Source organism: Pristiophorus japonicus, unplaced genomic scaffold (assembly GCF_044704955.1).
Source record: "Pristiophorus japonicus isolate sPriJap1 unplaced genomic scaffold, sPriJap1.hap1 HAP1_SCAFFOLD_281, whole genome shotgun sequence".
Taxonomy (NCBI): Eukaryota; Metazoa; Chordata; class Chondrichthyes; family Pristiophoridae; genus Pristiophorus; species Pristiophorus japonicus.
Window position 1 is genome coordinate 258,369 of NW_027252571.1, and position 11,146 is coordinate 269,514.

At 51.7% G+C, this 11,146-nt stretch overlaps 1 protein-coding gene across 2 annotated transcripts in view; it reads right to left on the reverse strand.

The window, feature by feature from the left end:
• LOC139247682 (CD209 antigen-like protein C) overlaps nt 1-10,763 on the reverse strand; it is a 29,152-nt gene extending 18,389 nt beyond the window's left edge. The window contains exons 1-3 of one of the 2 annotated variants that reach the window (XM_070871766.1): nt 10,189-10,763; nt 8,933-9,040; nt 3,032-3,199 (exon numbers count right to left, since the gene is read on the reverse strand). In XM_070871766.1, coding sequence (XP_070727867.1) covers nt 3,032-3,199; nt 8,933-9,040; nt 10,189-10,387 — 475 coding nt within the window. In that variant the 5' untranslated portion in view covers nt 10,388-10,763. The remainder of the gene's footprint in view (nt 1-3,031; nt 3,200-8,932; nt 9,041-10,188) is intronic. The other variant, XM_070871765.1, reaches the window with a different exon arrangement.
• Between the last annotated feature and the right edge of the window lie 383 nt (nt 10,764-11,146).

The window sequence follows — 11,146 nt, forward strand, 5'->3', positions numbered from 1 at the left end:
CTTCCCTGCCCGCTCCCTTATCCCCTTATCGGTTAAGGAACTGTCTATCTCTGTCTTAAATATATTCAATGTTCCGGCTTCCACAGCTCTCTGAGGCAGCGAATTCCACAGATTTACAACCCTCTGAGAGAAGAAATTCCTCCTCATCTGTTTTAAATGGGCGGCCCCTTATTCTAAGACCATGCCCCCTAGTTCTAGTCTCCCCCATCAGTGGAAGCATCCTCTCTGCATCCACCTTGTCGAGCCCCCCTCATAATCTGTTATGTTTCGATAAGATCACCTCTCATTCTTCTGAACTCCAATGTGTATAGGCCCAACCTACTCAACCTTTCCTCATACGTTAACCCCCTCGAGCCCTGACTATTCCAATGCACTCCTGGCTGGCCTCCCACATTCTACCCTACGTAAACGAAAGGTGATCCAAAACTCATCTGTCCGTGTCCTAACTCACACCGAGTCCCGCTCACCCAATATCCCCTGTGCTCGCTGCCCCGTGTCCTAACTCGCACCGAGTCCCGCTCACCCAACACTCCCTGTGCTCGCTGACCTACATTTAATTCCAGTTAAGCAACGCCTCGATTTCAAAATTCTCATCCTCGTTTACAAATCCCTCCATGGCCCCTACACCCCTCCCTATCTCTGTAACCTCCAGCCCCACAACCCCCCGAGATGTCTGCGCTCCTCTAATTCTGCCCTCCTGACTATCCCTTGATTATAATCGCTCAACCATCGGTGGCCGTGCCTTCTGTTGCCTGGGCCCCAAGCTCTGGAATTCCCTCCCTAAACCTCTCCGCCTCTCGACCTCTCTCTCCTCCTTCAAGACGCTCCTTAAAACCGACCTCTTTGACCAATGTGCTAATTTCTACTTATGTGGCTCTGTGTCAAATTTCTATCTCGTGATACTGCTATGAAGCGCCTTGGGACGTTTCACGACGTTAAAGGTGCTATATAAATACAAGTTGTTGTTGTTATAATTCTCGATTTCAAGGAAACTATCCCGGATACACTCTATGAGCTCTTCCTCAAGGCTACCTTGGCCCAGCTTATCCAGTCTATTCATAAGAACATAAGAATTAGGAACAGGAGTAGGCCATCTAGCCCCTCGAGCCTGCTCCGCCATTCAACAAGATCACGGCTGATCTGGCCGTGGACTCAGCTCCACTTACCCGCCCGCTCCCCGTAACCCTTAATTCCCTTATTGGTTAAAAATCTATCTATCTGTGACTTGAATACATTCAATGAGCTAGCCTCAACTGCTTCCTTGGGCAGAGAATTCTACAGATTCACAACCCTCTGGGAGAAGAAATTCCTTCTCAACTCGGTTTTAAATTGTCTCCCCCGTATTTGGAGGCTGTGCCCCCTAGTTCTAGTCTCCCCGACCAGTGGAAACAACACTCTATCTTGTCTATCCCTTTCATTATTTTAAAGTTTCTATAAGATCACCCCTCATCCTTCTGAACTCCAACGAGTAAAGACCCAGTCTACTCAATCTATCATCATAAGGTAACCCCCTCATCTCCGGAATCAGCCTCGTGAATCGTCTCTGTACCCCCTCCAAAGCTAGTATATCCTTCCTTAAGTAAGGTGACCAAAACTGCACGCAGTACTCCAGGTGCGGCCTCACCAATACCCTGTACAGTTGCAGAAGGACCTCCCTGCTTTTGTATTCCATCCCTCTCGCAATGAAGGCCAACATCCCATTCGCCTTCCTGATTCCTTGCTGCACCTGCAAACTAACTTTTTGGGATTCATGCACAAGGACCCCCAGGTCCCTCTGCATCGCAGCATGTTGTAATTTCTCCCCATTCAAATAATATTCCCTTTTACTATTTTTTTTCCCCAAGGTGGATGACCTCACATTTTCCGACATTGTATTCCATCTGCCAAACCTTAGCCCATTCGCTTAACTTATCCAAATCTCTTTGCAGCCTCTCTGTGTCCCCTCTTTTTGAGTGTAGTCAGTGTTGTCGCTGGCAAGTAGAGGCCCAACCTCCTCAATCTTTCCTCATAACTCAACCCCCTCATCTCCAGAATATACCGAGTGAACCTTCTCTGAACTGACTCCAAAGCAAGTATATCCTTTCGTAGATATGGAATCCAAAACTGTACGCTGTATTCCAGGTGTGGCTTCACCAATTGTGATCGCACTAGAGAGGGCGCAGAGGAGATTTACTCAGATGTTGCCTGGAATGGAGAATCTTAGTTATGAGGACAGATTGGATAGGCTGGGTTTGTTCTCATTGGAATAGAGGAGGTTGAGAGGAGACCTCATTGAGGTGTACAAAATATTGAGGGGCCTGGATAGAGTGGATAGTACGGGCCTATTTCCATTGGTGGAGGGGTCTATTACGAGGGGGTATAGTTTTAAGGTGGTTGGTGGAAGGTTTAGAGAAGATTTGAGGGGGGGGGGGCTTCTTTATGCAGAGGGTTGTGGGGATCTGGAACTCACTGCCTGGAAGAGTGGTGGATGCAGAAACCCTCACCACTTTTAAGAGATGGTTGGATGGGCACTTGAATTGTTGTAACCTGCAGGGTTACGGACCTAGAGCTGGTAATTGGGATTAGACGGAAAAACTCTTGTTGGCCGGGTGCTGATATAATGGTAAGTACTGCAGGGAATCGAATACGGCCAGGGTGATCTCCTGGACTAGTGTCGATCACCTGGATGGGTCGGAGAGGAATTTTCCCAGATGTATTTCTCCCTAAATTGGCCTGGGTTTCTATCTGTTTTTTGCCTCTCCTAGGAGATCACACGGCTCCGGTTGGGGTGGAGTGTAGAATGTTTCAGTGTAAGGGGTGTTGCAGTTGTGTGGGGCGGACTGGTTGGGCTGGGTGCTCTTTGCCTTTCCGCCATTGTTCATTGTTCGTAGGTTTATCTGTGACCTTCAGGGCTGCTGACCGAGGGCCGTGCGGCTCTTTGTCGGCCGGCGTGGACACGATGGGCCGAAATGGCCTCCTTCTGCGCTGTAACTTTCTATGTTTCTGCCACGTCCAGCGAGGGGACTTGACCAACAAGTCGGCCCGAACTTACTGACAATCTTGCAGAATTGTTGGAGCCAGTTCAGGAAGGTGTCCTCATAGCGCTCACACTCCGAATCGTGGATCTCACGCTCGAACATATCCATCATCCGTGCAAAAACCTTCAAGGCCTGCACCAAGGCTGCGTTACTGGATTTCAGCTCTCGGTTCATCTTCAAACCTGTTGACAGAGAAGCCAAGAGAAAGAAAGAACTGCCATTTCCATAGCACCTTTCATCACCTCAGGATGCCCCAAAGCACCTCACAGACCAATGAAGTACTTTGTTGAACGGTGTCCATTGTTATAATGTGACAGCCAATTTACGCACAGCAGGACTTCAAAAAATAGCCAATAAGATACTGACCGATAATCGGATTTAGTGATATTGGTTGAGGGATAAATGTTGGCCCCAGGACAACAAAAAGATCTCCCCCCCGACTCTTCTTCTATTAGTTGCCATGGGATCTTTTGCGTCCACTTGAGGGGGTAGACGGGGCCTCGGTTTAATGTCTCATCCAAAAGGCAGTGCAAGACTCGCTCAGTACCGCCCCTCCGACAGTGCGGCGCTCCCTCAGTACCGCCCCTCCGACAGTGCGGCGTTCCCTCAGCACCGCCCCTCCGACAGTGCGGCACTCCCTCAGTACTGCACCTCCGACAGTGCGGTGCTCCCTCAGTACCGCCCCTCCGACAGTGCGGCGCTCCCTCAGTACTGCCCCTCCGACAGTGCGGCGCTCCCTCAGTACTGCCCCTCCGACAGTGTGGCGCTCCCTCAGTACTGCCCCTCCGACAGTGCGGCACGCCCTCAGTACTGCCCCTCCGACAGTGCGGCACTCCCTCAGTACTGCCCCTCCGACACTGAGGCGCCCGCTCATTACCGACCTGACAGTGCGGCGCTCCCTCAGTACTGCCCCTCTGACAGTGCGGCGATCCCTCAGTATCGCCCCTCCCTCAGTACTGCCCCTCCGACAGTGCGCCGATCCCTAAGTATCGCCCCTCCGACAGTGCGGCGCTCCCTCAGTACTAACCCTCCGACAATGCGGCGCTCCCTCAGTATCGCCCCTCCGACAGTGCGGTGCTCCCTCAGTACTGCCCCTCCGACAGTGCGGTGCTCCCTCAGTACTGCCCTGACAGTGCGGCGCTCCCTCAGTACTGCCCCTCCGACAGTGTGGCGCTCCCTCAGTACTGCCCTGACAGTGCAGCACTCCCTCAGTACTAACCCTCCGACAGTGCGGCGCTCCCTCAGTACTGCCCCTCCGACAGTGCGGCACTCCCTCAGTACTGTCCCTCTGACAGTGCGGCACTCCCTCAGTATTGTCCCTCTGACAGTGCACGCTCCCTCAGTACTGCTCCTCCGACAGTGCAGCATTCCCTCAGTACTGCCCCTCCGATGGTGCGGCGCTCCCTCAGCGCTGCCCCTCCGACAGTGCGGCGCTCCCTCAGTACTGCCCCTCCGACAGTGCGGCGCTCCCTCAGTACTGGCAACCGTGGAGTGTTTGCCTGAATTTCGGGGCTCAACTCCGTGGATTGAGGCTCAAAGCCACGACCTTCTGAGTCAGCGCCAGCAACTGAGCTCAGCTCACTCTCGATCAGACCTCTGAATGCCAACTGTGATTTGCTGTGGAATTCGACATGCAAACCAGAGGCAACAGAGGCAGAAATCGCCCTCCGACTGGGGCGGATAATTCGAACTACTTGATGAACTAGCGCCCGAATCGACGGAGGCGGGGAAAGAGAGGGAAAATGCCCTCTTTCCTTTAAGAGAATCATCGGGGCAGTGGTTGGGGCGGCAGAGGGGTGGAAGCGAGTTGGGTGTGGGTCGGAAGACAGGCAGGGTCGTCAGCGCGTGCTGGCGCGTACGAACGTCCTACCCCTTCGGGTGAGGCCTTCTTGGGGCCCGCTAGGCCTCCGGGGAGGCTCTTCGCCCGGGCCAGTGGGCCGACACCCGACTACCCCTGCTGGCGGCCCGGCCGAACTGTGTAAGATGTCGCCTATTGACAGATATTAGAAGTTAGAATTAAGAAGCTGATTTTACACGTCTTTAATTAATGAATAACCTTTATGTTTGTAGCTTCCTGGATATGCATTGTTTATCTGTAAAACTCACTTATAAATGATAGAAAATGGCCGTATGACACAAAATGGGTGTTGAACTGGAGAGCGGCAGGTTGGGGCCATAAAAGGAGCAGCGAGAGATTGTGGAGGGATGTGATCAGGGCCCAGGGGCAGCACGGGGCCAGCCCACACTGCGATATGTGAGCGCACTAGATCTGTGCAGCAGAGCAGGTCTCCAGTCGTCTTGGGTAATCCTTGCCACTAGACCAAGGCCTCGCTCTGTCGGGCCCGTGTGGTGGCTGGTGTGCAACGATCACCCCACGTAAAAAAAAATCCACGCACAGGCAACTTCCATCCTTGAGGACGTAGTTCGGGTTCTTCATTCGAAACACCTGTGAACTCATCCTTTTTTTGGTGTGGAAGCAAGTCATCCTCGTTTCGAGGGACCGCCTATGATGATGATGATGATGATGATGATGATGGTACATGAACCAATGTCATTGTGATGTGCGCGAGTTAGTACAGAACAACAAAGCTCAGTACTTTATCTGTAGAAAGGCAGTAAATATCGTGAGAATGTTTAGGCTAGTTGGAGGTATGGAGATTAACGGGACTGCCTAGGAGATGGAACAGACCCTTTTCAAGCTCGGACATTGAAAACATCAGATATACCAGGACTCATTTTGCTAGCTTGCCACGTTGGCACAAAAAGTGCATAAAGAGAGTGACATGTCTACTCAGAAGGCAGTGCGGATCAAGGCAACAGGAAGAAAGAATCTTCAGAAGGAAAAGAGGATAAGGAGTCAGTACCATGGTCGCTCGAGAGGATGCGATCGAGAATCAGACTGTGACTATCATTTGTTAAGTATTACTTTTTGTAACAATTTACTTGATAAATCTCTGTTTTTACTTAATCGTCATAGGCAGTCCCTCGGAATCGAGGAAGACTTGCTTCCACTCTTAGAATGAGTCCTTAGGTGGTTGAACAGTCCAATACGAGAACCACAGTCCCTGTCACAGGTGGGACAGACAGTGGTTGAGGGAAGGGGAGGGTGGGACTGGTTTGCCGCACGCTCCTTCCGCTGCCTGCGCTTGCTTTCTGCACGCTCTCGACGACGAGACTCGAGGTGCTCAGCGCCCTCCCGGATGCACTTCCTCCACTTAGAGCGGACTGGTCTTTGGGCCAGGGACTCCCAGATGTCGGTGGGGATGTTGCACTTTATCAGGGAGGGGTGTCCCTTGTAACGTTTCCTCTGCCCACCTTTGGCTCGTTTGCCGTGAAGGAGTTCCGAGTAGAGCACTTGCTTTGGGAGTCTCGTGTCAGGCATGCGGATGATGTGGCCCTGCCCAGCGGAGCTGGTCGAGTGTGGTCAGTGCTTCGATGCTGGGGATGTTGGCCTGGTCAAGGACGCTGACGTTGGTGCGTCTGTCCTCCCGGGGGATTTGTAGGATCTTGCGGCGACATCGTTGATGGTATGTCTCCAGCGACTTGAGGTGTCTACTGTACATGGTCCATGTCTCTGAGCCATACAGGAGGGCGGGTATCACTACAGCCCTGTAGACCATGAGCTGGGGGTGAGATACCTACTGTACATGGTCCATGTCTCTGGGCCATACAGGAGGGCGGGTATCACTACAGCCCTGTAGACCATGAGCTTGGTGGCAGATTTGAGGGCCTGGTCTTCAAACACTCTTTTCCTCAGGCGGCCGAAGGCTGCACTGGCGCACTGGAGGCAGTGTTGAATCTCCTCATCAATGTCTGCTTTTGTTGATAAGAGGCTCCTATGGTGTGGGAAATGATCCACTTTGTCCAGGGCCGCGCCGTGGATCTTGATGACTGGGGGGCAGTGCTGTGCGGTGAGGGCAGGCTGGTGGAGGGCCTTTGCGTTACGGATGTTTAGCGTAAGGCCTATGCTTTCGTACGCCTCAGTAAACACGTCGACCAGATCCTGGAGTTCAGCCTCTGAATGTACGCAGACGCAGGCGTCGTCTGCGTACTGTAGCTCGATGACAGAGGTTGGGGTGGTCTTGGACCTGGCCTGGAGGCGGCGAAGGTTAAACAGCTTCCCACTGGTTCTGTAGTTTAGTTCCATTCCAGCGGGGAGCTTGTTGACTGTGAGTTACATACATTTGTTAAGTATTACTTTTTGTAATAGAACGTAATTGACTTGATAAATCTCTGTTGTTTTTACTCAATATACCTGTATTAAAAGCATTTGTTATCATCTGAACAATCGTCTCCTAGTCTGAATTAAATATAAACCCTGAGAATAGTTGAATTGCTGTAATTAGCAAAGTTGCTGCTAAGTCATTAAAAACTACACCTGTGGCCGCCACGATCGGGTCGACTTCAGTCAGCCGACGATTAAAGTCAAATGGCGGCCCCTGCGGTGCACCTTCCCCTTTAAGGGCGGGCACACCGCCCAGCCCCTGGCAGCTTGCCACCCGTACCCGTCGTCCCCCGGCCCAGGGAGCAATTCCTCATGGGTGGGACCAACCACCCTCTCCCTCCGTGTCTCTCCCTCCCCTCGCTCCCTGTCTCGCCGTCTCTCTCGTTGGTGGTCAACATCTTCACTGAGGCGTACGAAAGCATGGGCCTCACACTAAACAGCCGTAATGCAAAGGTCCTCCAGGACCTCGCCGCACAGCACTGTCCCCCAGTCATCAAGATCCACGGCGCGGCCCTGGACACCGGGGACCATTTCCCAAACCTCGGGAGCCGACTATCAACAAGGGCAGACATCGCCGACGAGATCCAACACCGCCTCCAGTGCGCCAACGCAGCCTTCGGCCGCCTGAGGAACAGAGTGTTTGAAGACCAGACCCTCAAATCCACCCCCAGCTCATGGTCTACAGGGCTGTAGTGATACCCACCCTCCTGTATGGCTCAGAGACACGGACCATGTACAGTAGGTATCTCACCCCCAGCTCATGGTCTACAGGGCTGTAGTGATACCCGCCCTCCTGTATGACTCAGAGACATGGACCATGTACAGTAGGTATCTCACCCCCAGCTCATGGTCTACAGGGCTGTAGTGATACCCACCCTCCTGTATGGCTCAGAGACATGGACCATGTACAGTAGGTATCTCACCCCCAGCTCATGGTCTACAGGGCTGCAGTGATACCCACCCTCCTGTATGGCTCAGAGACATGGACCATGTACAGTAGGTATCTCACCCCCAGCTCATGGTCTACAGGGCTGCAGTGATACCCGCCCTCCTGTATGGCTCAGAGACATGGACCATGTACAGTAGACACCTCAAGTCGCTGGAGAAATGCCACCGACGCTGTCTCCGCAAGATCCTGCAAATCCCCCGGGAGGACAGACGCACCAACGTTAGCGTCCTCGACCAGGCCCAACATCCCCAGCATCGAAGCACTGACCACACTCGACCAGCTCCGCTGGGCAGGGCCACATTGTCCGCACGCCCCGACACGAGACTCCTAAAGCGAGCGATCTACTCGGAACTCCTTCACGGCAAACGAGCCAAAGGTGGGCAGAGGAAACGTTACAAGGGACACCCCCTCCCTGATAAAGTGCAACATCCCCACCGACACCTGGGAGTCCCTGGCCCAAAGACCAGTCCCGCCCCTAAGTGGAGGAAGTGCATCCGGGAGGGCGCTGAGCACCTCGAGTCTCGTCGCCGAGAGCGTGCAGAAAGCAAGCGCAGGCAGCGGAAGGAGCGTGCGGCAAACCAGTCCCACCCTCTCCTTCCCTCAACCACTGTCTGTCCCACCTGTGACAGGGACTGTGGTTCCCGTATTGGACGGTTCAGTCACCTGAGGACTCACGATTTCGAGGGACTGCCGATGATGATATCGTTGGCAGTGGGGGTGGGAGGAGGGGCACCGACTTACCTTCACTGTACAGGATGACTGCGACGATTGCACACATAAGGGCGATGGTAAATGAAGCAACGGCCACCTTCTTCCACGCGCTTCCACAGAACTTCTGATACAGCATCCCTGCAAAGTCACAGTCAAAGACAATACCATCAGCTGGGGGCACGGAGGGAGCATGATGATAGAAAATAATCCTCTGGTGGGGAGCAGGGGATGCCGTTTGGAGCGCTGCACTTACCCTCACCTACCGATCCAGCGACATCTGCAGCTGATACCCCTTCATTGCTATTTAAACTCAGAGCGAAGCTCCCTCTACACTGTCCCATCAAACACTCCCAGGGCAGGTACAGGGGGTTAGATACAGAGTAAATCTCCCTCTACACTGTCCCATCAAACACTCCCAGGGCAGGTACAGGGGGTTAGATACAGAGTAAAGCTCCCTCTACACTGTCCCATCAAACACTCCCAGGGCAGGTACAGGGGGTTAGATACAGAGTAAAGCTCCCTCCACACTGTCCCCATCAAACACTCCCAGGGCAGGTACAGCACAGGGTTAAATACAGAGTAAAGCTCCCTCTACACTGTCCCATCAAACACTCCCAGGGCAGGTACAGGGGGTTAGATACAGAGTAAAGCTCCCTCTGCACTGTCCCATCAAACACTCCCAGGGCAGGTACAGCACGGGGTTAGATACAGAGTAAAGCTCCCTCTACACTGTCCCATCAAATACTCCCAGCGTAGGTACAGGGGGTTAGATACAGAGTAAAGCTCCCTCGACACTGTCCCATCAAATACTCCCAGCGTAGGTACAGGGGGTTAGATACAGAGTAAAGCTCCCTCTACACTGTCCCATCAAACACTCCCAGGGCAGGTACAGGGGGTTAGATACAGAGTAAAGCTCCCTCTACACCGTCCCATCAAACACTCCCAGGGCAGGTACAGGGGGTTAGATACAGAGTAAAGCTCCCTCTACACTGTCCCATCAAACACTCCCAGGGCAGGTACAGGGGGTTAGATACAGAGTAAAGCTCCCTCTACACTGTCCCATCAAACACTCCCAGGGCAGATGGAGCGGGAGTTAGATACAGAGTGAAGCTCTGGTGAAACTCCGCACGCACTTTACAACAAGAATCACTGGAACCCTTCCCTGACCAATGGACACCGAGGTCAGTTCCAGAGCCCTTCGCTCAACAGCCCAAGCTTGGTGGAGCTCAGGACTGCCCCAGCCGGTGAGTAAGCCCCTCTCTCCGCCTCAGCGAGTTCGTCCGTACCCTTTTCCGTTTCGGCGCGCGATCCACTGGTGGTCGGGGTAGTGCTCCTGTCCTCGTCCCGTTCATCATCCCATTTCCTCTCATACCACCTCAGCCTGCTTTTTGGATGCCCCTGGGAGCCCTCCTCTGCCGAGCTCTCGTCTTCCTGGTTCCGATCTCGGTCCTGGGTATCCTCGTCCTCGTCGTCATCCGTCGCCATGGAGGGGGATTGTCCCTGTTCCCCGCCCCCCACCCCCGACCGATTAAGGAATCAGTGCGGAGGTATTGCCCCAGATTTGCTGTTAAAAGTTGTTGATCATTCTTGACGTGAGCAACTTTATGCCCCACCCACTACCCACTGAATATTTGTAATAAATATTCTTTCTGCTGAGGGGTTAGGTTATCAATTGATATTTGGCAGTCGCTCACAAGAAAAAGCGATTGTTTTTCATGAATTAATCACTGCAATGAATGTACTTGAGGTGAAGTTCGAATTTATTGGCAAATTATTAATTTTAATTCTTGACTTTATATTGACATTAAAATTAATGAATCACTCAATAATCGATTTGCTCTGAAATTAATTAATTACTTGTTAATTTTGATAGCTGATGACTCAATTGCTTATTCAATGAATTTCTGATAAAATTAGAACAGATTTTAATTAAGTATGCTGGTTAGAGGCTAATTATTCATTATTTAGGTTAACCATTGATTATTAATGGCTAATTGAGTCTAATCTCAAAATATTTAATTTTTTATTGCATTTTTCTCATTATTTAATAATTAGACTTAATAATCAATAGTTAATAATTATGATTTTAAATTGCTTGTTAGGGTTTTTGATTTTTTTTGAAGTGTAAAAGATTGTAGATTATTTATTTATTCGGATTACTTGTAAAATTAATTAGATAAAATAAATGCAGATTATTTATTCAGCATCCTTTACGGCTCTTTACAGTGTACTTAAACACCGAGA